Source organism: Diorhabda carinulata, chromosome 11 (assembly GCF_026250575.1).
Source record: "Diorhabda carinulata isolate Delta chromosome 11, icDioCari1.1, whole genome shotgun sequence".
Taxonomy (NCBI): Eukaryota; Metazoa; Arthropoda; class Insecta; order Coleoptera; family Chrysomelidae; genus Diorhabda; species Diorhabda carinulata.
The window spans coordinates 14403453-14426607 of NC_079470.1; the positions used below are offsets into that span (position 1 = coordinate 14403453).

Here is a 23155-nt window from a genome sequence, read left to right on the forward strand (position 1 = left end):
TCGATCTTGTTCAGTATCATATTGAATGAGATTATAAACGAGGTAAATCAAGCTGTTGACGCAGTTATGTATAGGTTTGAACAAAGAAAAACAGTATCCAGATAACCGAGAAGATGTAAGCTCGCGATATATGATCAGAGTGATGACTTCCAGGAGTAAAATCAGAATATACAAGACCTGTGTGAGACCAGTGATGACCACAAAAGAAATGATGATATAAAGGAGACATCCGGGATTTAGTGAAATGGGGAGACCACGTCAGATGACCGGTTGGAAAATATTGCAAAGGAAGAAAAACCTAATACATCCTGATCACCAGGACGACCACTTACAAGATGGTTTGAAAGCTGGTCTTCATTATCTCAGCCGCAGCTGGGCAACCGTTAATGCAAACGCAGGACTAAGTCCTAATGTGCCAATAAAATACTTCGTCCTGATCCCTTTTTCTTTCTGTATCATAAAACTTGTTAATTATAATCCAAAAGTATTTTTCTTATCTTTGAAATAGAAATTCATGTTAGGTATTCAATATTCATCAGTTGTTATCGAGTTTTTTTTATCGGAAGGACGTTTCCAGTTCTTTGATGATTTGTTTCAATGTAAAACTAGTCCATCAAGTTTGGTACTAAAAGATTCATTGTAGTAAAACCAGTGACCCACAATTCAGTGCTCTATATTCTAAATACTTTTATATTTTGTCAAATTTTGGATTATTCAACTATAACATCACATCATTTTCTTATTTCCCTTTTTTGAAAACCGCTAGGGGGATGTGCTTGGCGAATATCTCGAGTAGTGATATTTCCACGTTAAATTCATTGTAAACGATTGTCTATGGTTTGTAAATTAAACTTTGATTAAATCCCGATAGTTTATTGGCTATAGATTGGTTTTAGTATTAATTTACCCTTTGGACAAGGATTAATTAACTAAAGGGTTTAAGCCCCAGAAAAGTAATTTAACTCGCATTCTTTCGGGTTTTCGTTGATACAAAAAACAGTTTGAGATTTTGAAGAATCAACTTTTATTTGTTGTTGTTTTACAATAACTATTTTTGAAAGTTTCCGAATTCTCATTGATTCAATAATAGAAGAACCTGCGTATTTTTCCCTTATCAAACTATAGACATTCAGCAGTATACGTTAGCTATAAAGTTAGCAAACATTTCTTCGATTTTCGCAATATGAACCAACATGGTAGATTAGATAAAATATACAGTTTGTATTATCCACATTTTGTCAATATTTGATTTACTTTCATCGTACTCCACCTTCGACTACGTAATTGATTGTAAATTATGAGTGTGTTATAATAAAAATAAAAATCAAAAGGATTTTGAGCTTAAAAACTACTTTACGCACTCGAAATATACTTGAAGCAGTAGTGCCTGAAAAAATGTATTATTAAGGTCTCCGTAGTGTAGTGGCTAAAGTACGAGGCTCATATGCGCCAGGTCCCAGGTTCGAGTCTTCGATACTTATGTATTAATAATTATTTTTAGATCGCATTTATACATGTTGAATAGAAGAGTTAAAACATCTATAACTGCATAAGTTTTTTTGTTGTATTGTTAATTTATTCTAATATTGATTAAAATTTACAAAATGGCGCGTTTCTTTTGTTATTTCGAAAACAATGGATTCAAAACAATTTGATTGATAAAAAAAGTACCGTACAAGCTCTGAAATGGCTTCGAAAGAGTTATCCGGACTCTGCTCTATCAGAAACAACCATTTGCTGATGGTTTGCTGAATTTAAACGTGGTGATGAACGTTCTGGTGGTCCAATTAAAGAGAAAAATCCACAAATTGGTTAAATTTAATCGTAAAATGAAATTGCGTGAGATAGCTAAGGCCCTAAAGATATTAAAAGGTAGTGTGGTTACAATTATACATGAACATTTGATCATGAGAAAGATTATTTCCAAGTTAGTGCAGCGTTTATTCACAGTGGATCAAAAACAACATGTTGATGATTCAGAACAGTCTTTGGCTCTGAATTATTATCAACTCCGGAATCCAAACGATCATCATCTGAGTGGACTTCAGCAGGTTAACCAAGTCCTAAGTTTCGCTTCATTGTTTTGGAATGAGTTTGGAATATTATTTATCGATTATCTCCAAAAGGGGGAGACAATCAATGGTGAAAACTACATAGAGCTGTTGGATCGTTTGAATGCAAAAATAAGGAAAAAACTGCCTCATATTACATAAAACTGTTTCACCAAGACAATACACCGATTCACAATTGAACGAATTACATCCGAATTGCTTCCTCATCCGCCGTATATTCCAGATCCGCTCCCAAGTGACTACTGGCTCTCCGGTAAGAAATTCGGCTCAAACGAAAAAGCAATTGCTGAAACTGAAGCATATTTTGAGGCAAAAGACAAATCCTGGTACAAGCACACGGCATTGAGAAGGTAGGGAAGCGTTGGAATGATTATATTGATGAATAAAATCGATTTTTGGCAAAAAAATGCGTTTTTTTTTTAGTTATTCTGTAGATATTTTCGCCAGTGGAAAAATATTGTATGCAATTCGTTTGTATACAAACTTGTTATTTTTTTTCGATCTGTGTCATATTTTTTATACAATTGTTATTTAGGTGTTCACAAACTCTTGCCTCATCTATTATAGAAAAATAACCCAAAGAAATGTAACGAATAGACGACGAATAAAGAAAGGCGAGTTCCCATATTCAATTCGAATTGCTATAAACCAAATTCGTATTAAGCAATAAATTTTTCTGTTACGTCAAAAATGTAATTTTGCGAATCCGTAACTTGGTCGGAAAGGCGACAGGCGTGCTAGTGTTTTATTAACGGTTTTTTTTCACCTTATCTTCAATTAACGGTGTTGAATATCGCGCACAATAAAGCGTGATGACGTTAAGATAAAATGTAAAGTTTGTTTTTTACATATTCACTAAACATTCTCTACTATGAGACGCAATTTTTGAGAAAAAAAAAACTATGTAAGCGAAAACTCTACTTCCAATTTACCCTATAAGGTGTAGGGGTGTTTATTACACGTTTCCATCGACTACTGGAATCGTTGGAAACGAATCTGCAGATCGCCATGTCAAATAATCCTCCTGAAATCCCAGTTCAGCTTGCCAATGATCTGAAAAGTAACTTCAGTGAAGAATCTTGGCCTCCAAACTTTTTGTCCTAATCTAACCTAACCTAAACTTAACCTAACCTAACCTAACCTAACTTTGCTTTGTTCTTCTGGTTTGTTTTATATATTTTATTACTTATTTCAAATATTTCTTGGTTTTTTTTTTAAAACGTCTGTTATATTAGGAAATGAGGAATGTTATTTAATGAAAAAAATACCGAGTAGTCAATACTTTTATTAATATAACTTTTTCTTACAAAAAAAAAATAACAATTCAACCTTCGTATGTTCAATATACAAACGTACAAGGAGACTTTTAACTATTTTATTCATTATTTTATTTTTGATGATGCCATTATTCTAAGAAAAATTATAACGATAACGGCAAAATTATCGCGTTTATATTTAATTCACAATATTGCGCGAACGAAGGTTTTTAGAAAGCATTACGAATTGTAAATTTATATAGCGAGTATGTAATTTGTAATGGATTTTTCATTATTTTTCTTTTCAAAATATCTAGTTCGGAACATTAATAAAACCGTAAATAAAGACAAGAGAATAGAAAACGTCCATTAAAAATTTAACATGGATATTTATCTAACCTAACCTTTTTTATCCTTCGACAGTTTCCCTAAATAAAACAATATTTCTTCACCACTCGACTGACCAACGTCTGATCCAAGTAAATACAAGTAAATGTTTCCTTTTGGCAATTCCAGTATCATCTCCATATAATTTCTGATAGCAATAAATTAACCTAATTCTCTTCGATATAGTTGGTAGCACGTTTCAGGAAAAACCAAGATACCTACGCCTCTAACAAGAACCAAAGGGAGACTCTAGCGGAACTAGGCTACTTATAGATGTTAGGTACTTCAGTTTTACGGGATCATAATGACTTCAACTGTTTTTTCTTTGATATATGAGTGGTAAGTTGTTAGTCGAAATTTGACAATCATTGCCCTTAAATTCCCGCGATTTTTTGGTGGCATTTTCGTCGCATTGTTTGAATTGCAAACCCCAAACCCCAATAAAAAATAAAAAGACCGATTCCTAACTTAATTATTTGCCTGAGTTTATAATTTCTAAAAATTGAAGGTTTGTTTATAGTCCGGTCAAATTAGACCAAAAAAATAAAAGTGAAGCTACATAAATTCCCATCAAGTTGAAAATCAGTAAAATTGTTCATAAAATACAATTGAAAATGAAATTTGAATGTTTCCCTTCTTTTCCGTGTATGGAAAAAATTGTATTCATGGTCAAAGGTGAAAAGAATGAGTTTTTCGCTATTATCAGCCAAACGATAAGTTTTATGATAAAAATACCTTAGATAAAAATTGTAAATCATAAAATTATCTACAAAAAACGTATCAATACTTTTTTTCCCAAGTACCACCGTTTCTGAGATATATTGATTCAAAAATTTCTGAAAGTTCTGCATGAAAAATACCAAAGCTGCAGAACAACATCATCTTTCGTTATATCTCAGAAACGGTGGCTCTTGGGAAAAAAAATATTAATACGTTTTTTGTAGATAATTTTCTGATCTACAATTTTCGTCTGAAGTATTTTTATGATAAAACTCACCGTTTTGTTCATAATTGCGAAAAACTAATTTTTTTGACCTTTGACCTCGAATAAATTTTTTTCCATACACGGAAATGATGGGGAACATTCAAATTCTATGTTTTCAATTTTACTGATTTTCCGCTTGATGGGAATTTATGTAAATTCGAATGTCTAAATTAACCGGATTATTAAGTAAATGTTTCTTTTGAAATTCTAGACGGAGCTCATTATCTGTATGTTATAAATCAACCCACTTTTTGGACTCGATCGGGTGTCGCCAGAAAAGTGACAAAATAAGAAACACATGTTCTACCAAAGATGTTTATTCGAGATATAGGAAATAAAAAAGTCAACAGTGTTGTCACGTAATCTTAATAGATGGTAAACACCGGAATGTTGTGATAAACTAGTTTCATTAATATTATAACCTAAAAATAAATCGTTAATAAGAAATTAAATGAATTGTATACCGATATAGTTTCTTGTTTTTTTTTGTTAAAATTTATCATAAATACAAATAAAATGTGTAATTTGTTTTCATGCATTCAATTTCTTATTTTTCATATTGCAGGTGCACGAAAATTCTTGTTAAATGATGCAATGAAAGCATTTATGATACTCACTAAAAACGAAATAATTATTTCAAAGTAAGCTCCAGATGAAACATAACTAACCAAAATATTCCAAGATCAATATGAACAATATTTTATGTTTCAACCTCAATTTTTCTCGTTTCAGTTAAATAAACTATATCAAATTTTTTTTTTCAGAAAAACTGACTTAGCTATTGATGATGATGGTGTATATCAATTGTCCAAATATTAAAACTTGATTCGGCATCAAAATGTCAAAAAATTTGATTGAATTCAAAAATGTATTCGAAAAATTTGAATCATCTCAAATTAGCGACTTTCTCTATATATTTCGAAGATGTTCCCAGAAGTAACTGGTCCAATAAAGAAAGCAAATTTTGATCTCTTTTGAACTTTATACCCAAACGGTGTTTATTAAGTTCGATCCCCTATTTATAATAAAAATCTTCAAGCTCCTCAAAATAGCCAATAACTGCCGACATCACCTTGCCAAAATCCTAAACCACTGAGACATTTTTTCAAACCTAGAAACAGAAAATAATTCGAAGGGGTTAAATCTGTACATGACATAACGATTCAAACTTTTATTCATTAATTTTGGCCATTGCAATAACTGATGTGCGACCTGGAGCATTGCACTTTCTTCTCAACCAAATGCAGCTGTTTTTGCTTGATTTACATTTACATAGAGCCGCTAGATAGAGCTAGAGTGATGAACAAAGATGTAGTGTTTTGTACACATCTAGAAAAGCAAACGATGCATATTTCTGTCCTGATCAACATCAAGACAATATGCTGCTAGGAGGAATGGTTTGATCGATGCGTGGGACACCCCAAAATAATCGAATCTTCTTCGCTTGGAGAACTCCCTACCGTTTTCCGAGTCGTTGCAATGGAATGCGGACGTGCAATACAGCTGGAAAGGTATACTCTAGGCTAGTGCCGGAGTGGAAAAGAATCCTTCAAAATCTGGTGAGTGTTGAGTGCGAGATACAGCTCGTTTGGATACCCGGTCACTCGGGCAACAAAGTCAACGATGAAGCGGACTCGCTCGCCAGATTGGGATCGGCGAACCCGCCAATGGACCCAGAACTCATTCTTGGCGTGACCAAAAATACTGTCATAACGTCTCTCAACAGAATTCTAACCGGATAATGCCATCTAAGACGCCACCTTCACACCATGGGCATCACGGATGATCCGGAATGCCGCTGGTGTATGGAAGAGAACGAAACTGCAAACCCCGGCCTAACGGCATCAAAGGATTCAGCCTGATCGGCTTCTCAAAGGACATCGGCTTTTAGTATTTAGATGTTTACTTAGTTTTCGTCTAATTAAGATCTGTATGTTATGTTTTGAATCAAATTTTTTGAATTGTTAAAATATCAAAATCACTATTAGCTACATTCTTTTATGTTATTGGTCTATCGTTAAAACGATTCGGGTCGTGAGTAAACTTGGTCGACAAATTTCATTCCCAGGTACATTAGTTGCATTCCTCTCGGTCGAGTAATTTGATAGGGAGTTTTAACACGGCAGATAGATATGAATATACGAAATGTAAACTAGCTCGGTAAGCAAATTCATATGTTTCCTGGACGCAAACGTTCATTTTGCAATTTGGTCGATTCCACATCGGATAAATAGTCGAGTTAACAATTGGTTATCAATTATCTAAAAGAGTATTTATAGCGTGGACAAATTTTAATACATCAGGAAGTTCTGTTGAGGTTAGTTTGTTTAGAAGTATCATCATGGACGTAGAGGGGAATCCAAAATATGTCGGTCATTTCAGTATTTTTTTGGACTAATCCAAATGACGTGATATTGTGGACATAATCTTTTGAAATCTGGTACTTCATAAACGTCATTTTAATTTGATAAAACTGCGCCATCTGTGTGTCAGTCACACGTATTATATATGAAGTTTCTAACAATCGGCTTTAGTATAATAGTCACGCAATAAAAGCAATCCCTCTGATATTAAAGATAAAATTTAATAAAACGTTCTTTTTTTTTTTTTAAAAGCACCTGAAACTTTTCTTGAATTCAACATAATTCAAAATCCCTTGAAAGGTACGCCTTTCTAACTTATATAAAGTTTTAAGCGAAATTGTGAAGTTCCAGAGAGAAATTATATGACCCAGTTTATCTCATCGTCAGACAACTAGAAAGATTTTCTTTTGTAGAGAGTCGTTTCTGGATATGTTCGACACGACATCATTTTATGTTATTCTTGAAAAGTGTCAGATCTATCATTGTTTCAACTGGTCTATGGTATATGAAATCTTGTAGTTTCTAAATTATTTTTTTTTAAATTTAACGAATCAACTCGTATTCTCGCAACGTTTTACTAGGCGTCAATTTTTTTGAAACACAAATTTTATAGATATATTAATATGACTTATAATTGCCTTTTGTTCATTGTCTTTTCCATATTCGTGAGCGGAATATATGAACAAAAACAAATAATAGAATAAAATGAAGATATTACCTGCCACTGGCGATAATTTTCTCATCACACACCATCTTGATTTCCACTGAAAAAAATTCGAATGAATTGCAATAATTTATCGTAAATAATACCACGACGCTGCTGATTATTAAGTTCAATCGCTCAAACTATTTTTGATACTTAATATTCCTAAGGATTATCTTTAATGAATATACATGAAAAGTTTTGTTGAAAAATCAGTAGCAAATATGAAAAATTATACCCTAAATTTATCAATTCAACACTCCGTAACTTTTTCGATATACATATAGTATAAAGAAAGTTTAAAATTCGAGGTATATTCTCAAGGGCGGAACAAGTTTATAAGAGAAATTAAATTTTTTATAGAAAATGAATCAACTCAGTTGATTTTCTGCATTTTCTAACGAATTAATTACTAAATTACATTGTATACGACTTTCCATCCCTTGATGTGAATCACTTTGTAATTAATTCAGGTCTCTCTGATCATGAAGCTGTATTCGACGAATTTGTAATCCCTTAAGAAACACTCTCAGTTGTTGAGGATTCATTCTAAACAAAACTTCATCAAATTTCACAACTTACGTCTAGCAAATTATTGGATAGATATTTCTGACGATATTGACTCTAAATTCTCGAACTTTCTCTACTATTAAAGAAACACGTACTTCATCCAAGAATATGAGATCACTCTTGAATAAAAAAAAAGATCGCTGAGCTCGGTCTGTTATCAATTATTTGAAATTTAAGAATATTAGCTCTAAAATAACGACGTGCCGAGATGTGTCGTTCAACCACTGACAATCTCTTCCTCAGACCTGTAAATAAATCTGAGCTGGAGCAAACCTTACTCAGAATCCAAAACAAGACATCCTACGGCATCGATGAATTATCACCTAAGTTAATAAATTGCCAAATGGCAGTGGTGTGCTTCAGGGTTCAGTTCTTGTATCAATGGTCTCACAGATCTTCGGATCAATGGCCAATTCACTTTATTCGCACCAGTTTAACCTGGTTTGGTCCAGTAGCTTTACAATCTACCACAAGCAAACATCTCGTAACTAGTCCTGGTCTAACGCAAACGGTTTCTGTTTAAACACTTTAGTTTTATCCTATAAAGAAGCTTCAAAACCTCTAAAACTCAACGACGACTGCGATCTTCAAATTAAACCAAATTCCTTGCTCTAAATATCGACGCTGCCCTTCGATGGTCTGTAATTAACCTTAAAATTAATTGAATTAACCTCTGATTGTTACAAAAAAGAACTATTTGTTGTATTTATGGTTTGAGTATGTAAAAAAACACAAAATTCTAACTCTAACACTTCCACAACTCAACTTAGAGCCCCATTCATACTTTCCTCTTCTAGTAAAAAGATTTACTTACTATACCTAGGGCCTCGGTTTCGATAGATTTTTTTTCTGTTTCAAAAGCACGTCAATGGTATTTTCTCCAAGTCGCGTCATTGGTAAATTTTTATTTTTTTTAGTATAAAAAGTTGGAAATCGAAATAAATTATTTTATATTATGAGGCGTTTGTGATTCATGAGGTTTACCTTTATTTTTATCGCATAAAATAAGTTTGCATCCTTAATGAATTTATTATAAATAAAATATAATAGATTTCACCATTGACCATGGAGAATTCTTCGCAAAAAATCTTCTAAATAATATGTGAATAAACTTATCAGTATTCAAATATGTATACGAAGATTTTGGCAATGAAATAATTATCATAATTTGGCTATAAAGTTTTTAAAAATGTATTTATTAGATATTTGACCCCAGGAAAAGTTTCCTTTGTAGAACTACCTGCGATTAATCATCATCACATGCAAACTTTTTCATTCATTCAAATTCATTTTATTGTTTGATGTTCAATAAATTGAGAATCATAAAAAAATTTACTTGCGTACTGAAAAATGCAAAAAGTCAGAATGTAAAATAAGCATTTTCTTTTCGGGGAGGAAAATAATGTTCTAAAGGAAAAAATTTTTTGACTTCCGCTTTCAAATATATTTTAAATTCTTAATATTCGTATTTCTTTTGAGTCTTCTTTGGTGATGGCCTTTATGAGCTCTGCCGTTTTTTGCTTCACCGCTTCCATAGACTCAAATCGGGTCCTTTTTAAAGCAGATCTTTTTCTAACCTTTCAAGGAAATCTGCGCAGACCCGTTGACTTGAGAGCTTTTGGTGAGGAGTCAAATTTTTTGTACCAACTTGTACACACAGACTTTTGTCATGTGTAATTTATCGTGTACAACTTTTCTAATTAGTATCTAAAAATTGAAAAATTATTTTAAAAAACATTTTTTGGTTATTGAATTCACAAAAGAAAAGTGTGTTGGTCTGTATTTGATTGTAAAAGCGAAGCTTGTCGTTTTTATGAGTGCTAGTGATTATTTACAAGCTTGCCAAATCATTTCTGTTAAAATAAAACTCACTGGTAGTGAATAAACTGTTTTAATTTGACATAATAATCAATATAGGTTATGTAAATGTCAGAAAACTACTTAAATCAGCATTTCTTATCAATTATTCGATTTTCTTTTATTATTTCGTGCGGATTATGTTTAATATGTGACGTTTGTGAACAAAAAGTCATAATATGGTATCGCAATCTGTTTAGAACTTGCCAACACCGTATTACAAAGAGTGTAGGGAATAAAGCATTTTTCAAGTAGAAATCTATGCAATTAAAAACTGCATTCAGTTTCATAATTAACCTAGAATATATTCCGGGACATAGACAATATAAAACCAATTATTGGGTTAACCTACAGGGGCAAAGACTGGGAAATTGTAGCCAGAGTAGATCAAGAACGACGAAGTTCTATCTGAGCCACATTTGATTTTTTTTCAGCGAAATTTACTAGGAATGATATACAGAACATCGTTCGCATTTATTTGTGAATACATACTTTTATGTAATCTATAAATTACCTAAAATTATCAGTGATGATTTATTTATATCTGAGACATGAGAATGTTTCAGTTAATAAATCATTTTACTAGGGACTGGATGGTTTTTATTATCTTCTTCCTGCACATAATAAGTTTGTGTATAGAAACAAGTTGTAGATTTAATAAGATACAAATGACATAATTCAGTTGTTTGCAATATCTTTTATTAAACTGTTTATTAAAACAAAGTAGATCGTGCTTTACAGGACTACGCATCACATCACCAAAGTATTATAATTTACGTTTCTTTATAGTATTTCTGAAAAGATTCGGTGTCTGTAGCTTTATCTTTAATATAAAGCTATAATCCTACAACTTGCTCTCGCTTCGGATATCAAGATCAATATTGAAATAGCTCGAAAGGCATTTACCAAGTTTACAAACAGTAATCTAAACCTCCACGTCAGAATAGGATTCATGGAATGTTTTGTATGGTCAGTACGGAGTGGGAACTTGGACCTTGAAAGCTCAAAAGATAAAAAAAGTTGAGATGTAGCTCTATAGACACCTTTGAACCTTTTGGATCGTAATATAAGCAAAATAATAAGATTTTTTTCTTCTATTCATAACCTGAATCCACTATCATAAATAAAAACAGATATACCGGGAGCGAACTTACTCAAAAAAGGCAAAGACAGTTCATCGGCCAAAATAGTGATGGTAACCATCAACTGAGAGTATTAAGCATCATTAATTGATAAAGTTGAAGGATAAATCGTTTTTCCATCAGGACAACAGACCTTTCAATACTTGGGTGATCACCGTAACTTAAATTTTCACTTCTAAGAAAGAACGTTTTTTTTTTATTAAAACGCTTGTTTTGAACAGAAAAACTTAATTCAACAACAAAAATGATTATAGAAAACAAAAACTGAATTTCATCAAATTATTTCGAAGATAATGAAGTTTTTATTTAATAATTTAATATATTAAAATACCGAGAAATCATGAATAATTCTACCAGTTTTAATTTATGTGGAATAAATTGGTTTTTCGGTATTTGTTGCTTTTTGTTGTTTGAATTAGTTTCGATAACGGAATGTTTGTTGTCTTCATTTATTTGAAGATAAACGTATAAAATATTTATTTAAAAACAATAATGAAATTATATTTATAATTTTTAGGTTTAATTAAAACTCGCAATTTTAAAATTATCTAAATACCACTCATCGACTCGAAAAATAAATTCCGACAAACTCAACATTTGGTTGGCCGTTCAAGGAAATATCATCGTTGACATTGGGGCACGGCTTGTCCCCATTTTACCCCAAATCACAACGAGCCTCGAGGTCGACAATGATATTTTCAAAAACGGCAAATCCGTTGGTAATTATCTATTTATTCTGAAGAAGAAACTAATATACCAGGAGGTGGTTCGCTACATTGATTGAGTTAAGTTAGCTGACCACTCGTGATTACAAGGGTAGAAAATACGAACCCCGAGGTCGGGGCCTGCTGATACATATTTGGAACCAACGGGATGAAGGCATTAGGATTATTTTGCAAACATTGGACATGCTTATCAACTTGACTCATAGATATCCCCGATCAACAGAGTTCAGGGCTCTTGGTATTTGTTATTTGATAACTTACCTGTTGCGGAATAGAACCCGCCAAGCACAGGGTATGTATTCGTACTTTCTAAGCCGTAAAATGATATTTTCGTAAATCTATGCAATCAGTTTTAGTTATTGTAGAAAGGGGAGCATTTATTCGATGGGGTTACCGGCTATCTTGATAATCAAGTTGGCGTTATTTTCAAAAATGATTAACGACACATTCTGGGAATTTTACGACAAAAAATCGGCAGTTTTTGAGCTTGTCTAACTTGACTGACCTCAAATGTATCACTAGCAAACTTCGTACCGCCTAATAGTGGATTATTTAGTTTTTTTAATACTTATTGAAACGTAAGTATGAAGGAAAATACTGTTAAATATTCCGCATTCCAATGATTCCGGACTGATTTACAATTTGATTTTAAGCGACTGTAGTTTCCAGTACTTGATTTCGCTATAAACAAATTCCAGAGACAATTCGTGTTTGTAGAAGATAGAAAAATGTTGTTTATAGACTTTTTCAGACAATTCTTTTTATATTATTATAGTATATACTAAAATTTGATACTAAAGTTTTAAGATGTCTTGTATAAACCAGAAGGCCACCAAGGAATCCATCTCTTTAGGCTAATCAGACCTATCGATCATAAACCGTCACTATTTTAAGAGAAAAATCTTTATGGGTACTCATTAAAGCTATTTCAAAGCTACTACTATAATTCAAAAAATTTTGATTTTATTTTGATTCGGTTATTTATATGCTTTCGCTCGAAATGTATTAATCTTAACATGATTGCCGCTACTTTGTACGTCAGATACGATACAACTCTGTTATATTAATAATCTGATACAATCCGACACGTTTTTTTATGCACTGTGAACACGCAACCAAGTTTAAAATATGATTAGAAAAACAGCCGCATTAATTGAAAAAGATATTCTAATTACTGTATCTTATTTTCATCAAATTATATATTATAATAAACACTATCTCGTACGTTCAATAATTTATTTACCCACTATACGATGCACTTAACTTATACTAATTTACTTATAAATATTATTTAAATCATTTCTGCGATTACTTTTACTTTGCTAATTCTCTGTTCACTACGATTAATTATTTAAAACTAACTGAGTGTATACAAATTATTTATATACCCAAATAAAATTCTACAAAGTTCTAGAACAAAAAGAAACAAAAGAAATACGTGTCACGAGGGGGAAATGCGTCAAAATCTCCATATATTTCTACAGAAAATATCTAATTTTTGACAATTACTAACATTTGGCAACGACACAATCTCTGAATATTAATGTTATACCAAATAAAAAGTTTTTACGCGAAAATTTTTCCTCATTATTGCTCTGAGCGAGGAATGCGTTTGGCAACAACAAAATTTTCATATATTTCTGTAAAAAGTATTCCCAAGTTTCCCTAGAACTAGGAAAAATACCTACGTTTGGCAACGACGCAATTCTTGAACGTTTGAAAGTCTTAATGTTTTAGACAAATCCTACGTTTGACAAGAGCGGAATCCCCAAACTTTATAACAAATTAGTACATTTGGCAACAGCGTAGTTCTCCGATGATTTCGGGCAGTTTTTTACAATTATCTGTTCCGAGGGAGGAGGTTTTTGGAAACAACTAAATATATTATCAAGGAAAAATAAGTTTAATAACAACGTTAATGCAAAAAAATCATCAAATTTCAATACATTTGTCGATAAAGCATTTGCTTCCAAGAAAGGATGGGTTTGAAACAATAAACTCTTCATTTCAGAAGAGAATAATCAAATTTTCAAAAAACCAAAAGAATTATAAACACTTGACGCAATCCCCGAACTTTATAGTATAAAAAATCAACAAATTTCATTATATTTGGAAATTTTCACGTCAAATTTATTTCTCCAAAGCATAGTTTCTTTAGAACTAGGAAAAATACCTACGTTTGGCAACGACGCAATTTCCGAACGTATAACAAATCAAAAAATGTTCAATTATAAACCAAAGTTTCGAATATGCCGCAAATTTACACTGAGTACATTTGCAAATTTGGAATTTTCAAAACCGATTTATATTGATAATAGAATTTTTGAAAAATGTATAATTCTTCCCACAATTTGGTACGGGCTTTTTCAATAATCACTGTATATTGTATGAAAATGTAAAATTACATTTCTTTGTTCGTAGTGGATATCTAAAAAAAAAAAGCTAATTATATTTAATTACCAGTTGAAAACCGATGGAAAATGAATGTAAAATAGAAATACTCGCTAAAGATAAGACTTTTTTTTATTGATAACATTGCTAATTTATTCAGTTACGTTATCAATTCCAATTCAATACGATATGTTTGATTGAAGCAGCGGCGCCGGTTAGATGTTTACAATAATAATTGTCTGCTTAGCGATAACGATAATGGATTCGGTTAACTGTATGTTTCATTGTAGGTTATGCTATCAAATATCAAAACACGAACGAACATTATTCCTTCCATATTTAATAAACATCTAACAAACCGTTAGTCCGCGTGGACTCATCATCTCCACTATTTACCCATAAAAACATGGAATCGTAAATATAAATGCATTTTCTATTGGCAGAAGCTGTCGGAAGGCGTATGTACACAACTTCTTTGGTAGATCAAACAAGGTTTTTTATAATCTGCAATTGATATTATACGAGTAGAAATAAAGATCAAAAAATGGTAATACGATTTCAAGGAATTATCAAGAAGAAACTTTAGTTAGTTTTTGAAACGTTTAGAAGTAAATATATCTGTTTATGACCGCAATATTGTCTACGTTGCAGTAAATATACACTTTATCTGATTTAATTCAATAACTATAGTTGTTTATCTGTTCGTAACAGATCGAAATTAAAAAAAAAAAAAAGAAGAGAGATTCTGTACACGCGAACTGATTTATTTTATTTTTATTTGAACGTTTTTATTTTCAGTTAAGCGCTGGATAATTTGTTGCGCTGACAGTTTCACAGGTGGCACTTAAATGAAAAAAAAAAAACCTGTTTTTATATGTCCACCAAAGGTAATGAGGTGTGATATAATTAATTGACCGATACGAGTATATCTTTTAACGTTTTAAATCGTCGAGTTTGTTATCTAAATCGTGGATATTCACTAAGCAGATTCTTAAAATAATAATGGTATAGAATCACTAGATTTCTATTAGTTTTACTATTGAAAGTTACAAACGTTCAGAATGGTTCAAATTTCTTAACAAATATTCCTTTCCAAGTTAGACTGGCTATTTTTTTCAAATGTAAATATCTCTGCTGAAATATATCCAGTGCGTTGCCCTTGTTTTCTGCGTGTTTGGTTCAGTAGATTGCCTTGCTTTCTGGGTATTTATCTCTGTAGATTGTCCATACTTTCTGGGTATTTATCTCTGTAGATTGCCCTTTACTTTCTGGGTATTTGTCTCTGTAGATTGTCCATGCTTTTTGGGTATTTTTCTCTGTAGATTGTCCATACTTTCTGGGTATTTATCTCTGTAGATTGCCCTTTACTTTCTGGGTATTTGTCTCTGTAGATTGTCCATGCTTTTTGGGTATTTTTCTCTGTAGATTGCCCATACTTTCTGGGTATTTATCTCTGTAGATTGCCCTTTACTTTCTGGGTATTTGTCTCTGTAGATTGTCCATGCTTTTTGGGTATTTTTCTCTGTAGATTGCCCATACTTTCTGGGTATTTATCTCTGTAGATTGTCCATACTTTCTGGGTATTTATCTCTGTAGATTGTCCATGCTTTCTGGGTATTTGTCTCTGTAGATTGTCCATGTTTTCTGGGTTTTTGATTCTGTAGATTGTCCATGCTTTCTGGGTATTTGTCTCTGCAGATTGTCCATGCTTTCTGGGCATTTGTCTCTGTAGATTGTCCATGCTTTCTGGGTATTTGTCTCTGTAGATTGTCCATGTTTTCTGGGTTTTTGATTCTGTAGATTGCCCATGCTTTCTGGGTATTTATCTCTGTAGATTGCCCTTTACTTTCTGGGTATTTGTCTCTGTAGATTGTCCATGCTTTCTGGGTATTTGTCTCTGTAGATTGTCCATGTTTTCTGGGTTTTTGATTCTGTAGATTGTCCATGCTTTCTGGGTATTTGTCTCTGTAGATTGTCCATGCTTTCTGGGTATTTGTCTCTGTAGATTGTCCATGCTTTTTGGGTATTTTTCTCTGTAGATTGCCCATACTTTCTGGGTATTTATCTCTGTAGATTGTCCATGCTTTCTGGGTATTTGTCTCTGTAGATTGTCCATGTTTTCTGGGTTTTTGATTCTGTAGATTGCCCCATGCTTTCTGGGTATTTGTCTCTGTAGATTGTCCATGCTTTCTGGGTATTTGTCTCTGTAGATTTCCCATGCTTTTAGGGTGTTTGGTTCTGGACAAAACAACTAAATATCCAGAGCGAATTTCTCTGTAATTGATAATATTTCTCGTGGGTATTTTTATATTGCTTCATATTCATTCCTTGACTAAATCACCCTGTATATCCGAGACGAATAATGGTTTCTCTAATTATAATATTAAAATGATCATTAGAATATATTTGTTCATACTCGATGTTAATTTAAATATTTTCTTCGATAGAATCGAAGTGTTATCAACGATATAAAATTGTATTTATATGTTTGCGTGAGGTCCATATAGTCAGACGACATCCATAACTTCATAATTCATTTGCTATCAACGGTGGCGGTTCGTATCTATTCAAAACAATTGCCGGGAAATGTTTCTTTTGTTACAATGTTTATGTACGTTTCTGTCGGAACTTTTTTTTTTTTTTTTTGGATCTCGTCGAGTATTGTTTGTGACCGTGTTTTGTTCACCGCTTTAGGCGCCGCTCTTTCAACCGAGAGGGTATCGCTTCATCACTCACCCTACCCAAAGTACGAACTACAGTTGTACTATTACAAATTTACTAACTTCATATAGTGTAAATCTACAAGTATCTACAATCTAGAAGAAGTATAATACAGATTATAAAATACGTTCGCAATAACTAAGAAAGCATCAACCACCACTTGGTTGTATCAATTTCTAATGACGAAAAAATCCTGAATCGATAATCGTTCGGGTTCGGTAGAAATGTGAAGAGTTTCGACAGTACGTAAAGTTCCAGAAAATACAAAATGTCATATAGGAAAGTGCATTTCCTATATAAGATTTGATACGCCTATGGATTACGAATGCTTTATTATTTTAATGCTCTCGCAGTAATAAAAACAGACTATAGTATCGTGAATACGTCACAGATAAGAAAAAAGAAGAAGAAGTTTAACTTGAATGCAATCTAGTTATAAATGAACATTACTGTTAATAAACTAAAATTAATTTAAACGATGTGTTATTAAATCATGAGCAGAAATACATAAAAACATCCCCTATTCTCTATATTTCATTATATGATATAAAAATTTACTAAATAAAAAAAATCGATAACGTCTTGAATACGGATAAAAATGACACCATCCCCCAAGATGTTTATCTTGCTGTTCTCATAACGGAAAACGATGAATAACCCTTAACAAAGAACATGGGGAGGTGAATGTTGTTTTCGGTTGTTGAATACACCTTTGAATCCATAGGCACAGAAATATTTTGAACCATAAAATATAATTTTTTTTCTATTATAACCAGTTCCGAATTAAAATAAATGACGTATGAGTTCGACAACTAGCAATTAATAACAATAAATAAAATCATAAATATGGAAAATTAATAGTCATTATATTAATGACAGTACCATGATTTTTTTGTTTGGCATTCTAAACTTACGTAACTACGAGATTTTGTCTAAAAAGATTTCGAAAGCAACATGAAGATGTTAAAACTTCTTGTTTTCTTAGAATGGAAACCTTCTGGGGGTTTTTATTTCGCTAGCTACTCGTAGAATCGACGTGGATACTAGTATGGAAAACTACCCTCGAAAACCATCTAGAACAATGGGCACAGAGAAAAACGGGACTCATTGCAACACTTGCAACACTTGATAGACGAAGAAATCGGCAAAAATTCGGAAAAGATAAACTGAGCTGTGTGGCCATTTTGATTTATCTGCCTCACGTTCGGGATTTCACATTTGGACGCCTGGAATAATGTTTGTATGTAGGTAACAATTCAAGATAAATATTTAATAGAAGAAGAAACTAATCGCGTATATGGATATCATGGAAAAAATTCAGAAAATGGTACTGAACTATTATCGGATCATGGTTAGAATTAATTCGCAAGATATGTCTGTCAACCCTCGTAGATTTTGCTTTCCACCGACTATTTTTGTATAAAACTATCAAGGTTTCAACGTGACAAATCACATTGTGATTGTATAATCGTTGCTGACTTAAAATGGAGAACGGATTAATGAAGATCGTTGTATCGACCAACAAGCTCGACTGACTTGAGTTCGTTTGAACAAATTTTTATATTATGTTGGTCGGGCGATTTAGTAAAGAAATAATCTTCAGAAATTAATCCGTTTAGTTGGATAAGAATGTAACGGCATGCCGGTAAACATCATTAATCTTGTTGCGTTAATGCATAGGCGGGTCAATGCCTTACTGGACAATAGAGAAAAGAAAATGTTTTTATCATAAATTGTTATTCTTTTACTTTAACCGTTTATATTGAAATTAGAAATTATTTGTGAATTATATGAGGTTCATTTGAAATGTAGTGACACTTAATTAGTTATCCATAACACCCTGTAGATTGAGTTCGTTAAAAATGTCAGATGTTCTAAAAGAACCACTACAGATGGATTTATAAACTTTAAGTAGTATCAGTAATATTGAAGAGAACAAACATCATAAAGCACAAAATCAACAAACTGAACGACCGAAAAATATGATTGAAAAATATTCAATACAATACTTATAAATAATGTCGGTTTCCAAAGTTATTTTGTTTTTCAAATAATGGCTTAGGAATTATAACACCCTCTGTAGTTTTTTAATTTTATATAAATTTGGAGTAATTGATTTTTTAAACATGGATAACTTTTTCATCAATACATGATCAAGTTCCGTGCCACGTATCTCCAAAACTGTAAGACTTACCAAAGTTTTGATTTTTTTCTATCTACATCTAACCTTCAAAAACGCTACTTTAAAATATCAACTCAATGCTTCAATTATTTTGGAGTGAGTGATTTTTGAAACATGTATATCTTTTGCGACAATAGTCGACCAAGTTCCGTGCCACGTATCTCCAAAACTGTACGACTTACCAAAGTTTTGATTTTTCTCTATCTACATCTATCCTTCAAAAACGCTATTTTAAAATATCAACTCAATGCTTCAATTATTTTGGAGTGAGTGATTTTTTAAACATGGATATCTTTTGCGACAATAGTCGACCAAGTTTCGTGCCGCGTATCTCCAATACCATGAGACTTTTCAACATTTCCAAAATTTATTTACGCAATTAATAATTACTACGTCACTGTACGACATAGAAGGGCATCTGTTCTCAGTTTTCTTAAGATCCTAGCAAAGTACACTGTATGTGACAGCTTGAGGAACGCCCTTAACGATCCGCCACCCTTAAAATTTATTACGGGACCTTTTGGCTTCTTTTATACCACCACAAAATGTGGAGCTGAAATAACAGGAACAACCAAGAAAAAAAATGTGGGTTTTGGTTTTGTTCGAGATCGTGTTACGACAAGAAAATCGGTTATTACCAACGCGAACTATACAAAGAAGGATAACGGCGTTTAATAACGTTATATCCATTTTTTTTTTGACTATGTTAGATCGCTCCAGAGATTTCAAGATAATTTCTTGTTATATAATTTTGTTTCTAATCTTTAATTAATAAATTTTGTTAATAAATAAAAAAAATTATTAGATTAAAAATGGAATTAACGCCAAAAAAACAATGTGGGATTGGAAAAATTAACTATAAATTAATCGGTAATAAATTTCGAGACACCCTGTAATATATCTCGTTTATTGGAATTAGCAGACGTGTGTCAGTCGTCAGTCCTTAACTGCAATGTCGCGTGCAAGGATCATAATCCTGGATCCTTAGCGAATTTGTGAATTGAAAGCAGCACGTGTCTGAATTCTCAATTTATTACTGACCTTTAGATTAAATTTTCATCGTTTTTGATAAAATATATTTTGTTATACAGGATGTACCATAAATTTTTGACTGTTAGTATGAATTTAAATGCATTAATGAACGATTGCTTTCTGAAATTTCAACTTATTTGATTCCTTCAAATAATATTATGGAATATAAAAAATCAACAATGGATTTTTAATGCGCTTGGGCCCAAAAGCAATCTGAATATATTTATGATTTATATTCTCGCTGACAAATTTCAGATAAACCAACTCTCAGTTGAATTTAAATTTCTTCTTGCTGTTTTTTAAACTCTGAAATATTCATAGTATCGTGGAAAATACTCCAGAACTCATTCGAGTTAATCCTTAAAATAACTTGAGGAAAATTATCATATTATGAATATTACTTTATTTATTTTCTATTTTCATTAATACAATTTAGATAATGGGGGATATTTTTCGAAAACTAAGCGATAAATTCGTTTTTATGTGAAAATTTGTAGTACTGTACTTTCCATTACTAATTTCAATAGTTTATTTAATGCTGGTCATTGATCTATTTTATAGAATCCGTCTCTGTAGACATCTTATTAGACATCTCATGGTTCAGCTTCCTGTTTATTTTCGAATCAATGATGGATCTCTTTCTTTCTCTCTTCGAGAGATTGTCGTGTTAATAAAAAATGATATATCTAGAATACAAGCGATGTACAACACCAGTAATCGAAACGCAGAACTATAAAAGCTCCAACTGGGTGGCCTTCTGGGACTTTGTACTCGAGATAGTTGGGAATTGGGACCAGCTTTGTATCCAGAAAATGTACAGAACGGTCAATTTGGAAGGGCTTCTGTCGTTCAATGTATAATATAGTTTCTCTCTATAAAAGTACGATTCAATGGACAATTTAAGTGTTTAGATTCCTTCTTTTTGTTTTTATATACATTTCACTCTGGTCAATTCGAAACTCGAGGGACTTTTAAAATGTTACGAATTATCGAGTGATATAAATTAAATATGTGAATGTGAATAAATTAATTGCGATTCTAAAGAAATCTGTTATATTGCTTCAAAGCATAGAGCTGATCAAACTGCTCAATACCTCATTACCTGGAATGCTTTTTCATCACTTTCATTTCGTAGACAATAGCTTTGTAAGGTGTAGAATGAGGCTCTCGCTTCCTTAACTGACCACGTCTACCAAAAATTTTGATGTGTCGTCTTCATCTTCATCGTTAATTTCATTATTTTTATATATCGCAACATCTTCCATCCACTGGATTAAAGTCGGAAAAACTGATTTTATCAAGTGGTTCTAGTGCCGATTCTTCATCATTCGTAATTATTGGAAGATTTTCTTTTATGTAACCAGATTTTAGGAAGCTGTTAGCAGTTAACTGATCGTGGAAAGACACTAAAACGAGGTCAACAATTTATTTACGATTGAAATTATGAATAATCCTCGAATAATTGCAATTTGGAAGTTGGAAAAAAGTTACGTTCTAAGTATGACAATTTAGAAGGAAAGTTGTGAACTATAAAGATTAAAATTTTCCCATTTTGACGTTCCATGTCTACATTAACTGTTAAACGATTCTATCGTCATTCAACTATCCAAAACAACGCGGTTTAATTGGTTTTTCTATTACTAACAGTTTAGGTTTTCTTGATCCCGTCACCCTCTCTAGGTAAACAGTATCTGAAGACGATAACTTGGTTATCAGACTGTGTGGTTACGTGTATTGGTGTAGTGGTAGTCTAAACAGTGTGAACGCAGTTTCTTCTTTCTTCTTTGGGTGCCTTCTTCTAACAAAAGTTGGTGATAACCCCAGCAAAGTCATCTCAATATTCGGCTCCTCTTATCAGCGTATGAGAGTTTAAATCGGTCCACTCGCGAATATTCTTCAGCCATGAAGCCTGTCGTCTACCATGACCACGTTTTCCATCGATTTTCCTTTCGATCGGAAGCTGCAAAAGTCCAGGGAATTCTTAGCATCTTCCGAAAGATTTCGAAACTCTTTAAGCGCCTTAGTGAGTTCACCTTGAAGGTCTAAGCCTCCAAGGTGCTGTATACATGGCCTTTCCCCATCCGGTACCGGATTTTAAGGTCAAGTGCTCGGGATGTAAGCAATTGTCTGAGACATTTCCTGATTGCTCGACGCGTGATGTTATTTCTATATGTGGGTCTATATTTTTTGTTATCAAACACCCCATTTACGTTGATAGACATGGGGAGATGGTTGGACGTTTTGGAGATAATCATAGTTTTGATCTTTTTTATATTGATGTTAAGGTCACAATCTTCTCCTATAATTTTTATGCGATCTAAGAATGCTTAGAGATCCTGTTCGCTGTCTGTAATTGAGTGCGTGTCATCAGCTTTCTTTATTAAAAATCTTTCCATTGATTTTAACAGTAGTTTCATTAGAATTAAATTATAGTTTCCGAATAGAGTCTTCAATTTACCAATTTGAGTAAACTTCATCATTAACACTTCCAATTTCTCTACAAATCCATTTCTCTTTTTTCGAAATTTGTAAACCACATAAGATTTAGTTCGAAATATGACGATTGTATTCTCTTTTAAAATTTGAGGTTAGTTTTTCTTATAATATAATGTAATATTGAGGAAAGTTTGAAACAATTTTAATTAAAAAAATCCTACAGTACTTTTAGAAGTTTTCAGGAGAGACCCCACTTGATACGCGTTTCCGTTCAAATATTAGAATGAATAAATGATCAAATGCCTTTCACAACGTTTCGAAACTCCCAACTTA

General features: G+C 32.4%; 1 protein-coding gene across 4 annotated transcripts in view; it reads right to left on the minus strand.

Annotated features, from left to right (window-relative positions):
• The window catches only part of LOC130899263 (uncharacterized), a 354925-nt gene that overhangs the window by 162604 nt on the left and 169166 nt on the right, over window positions 1-23155 (minus strand). For 2 of the 4 annotated variants that reach the window (XM_057809062.1, XM_057809061.1), the window contains exon 2: window positions 7782-7827. The exons of the other annotated variants lie outside the window; for them this stretch is intronic. In XM_057809062.1, the coding sequence (XP_057665045.1) occupies window positions 7782-7827 (46 nt within the window). The remainder of the gene's footprint in view (window positions 1-7781; window positions 7828-23155) is intronic. 4 annotated transcript variants of the gene reach the window in all.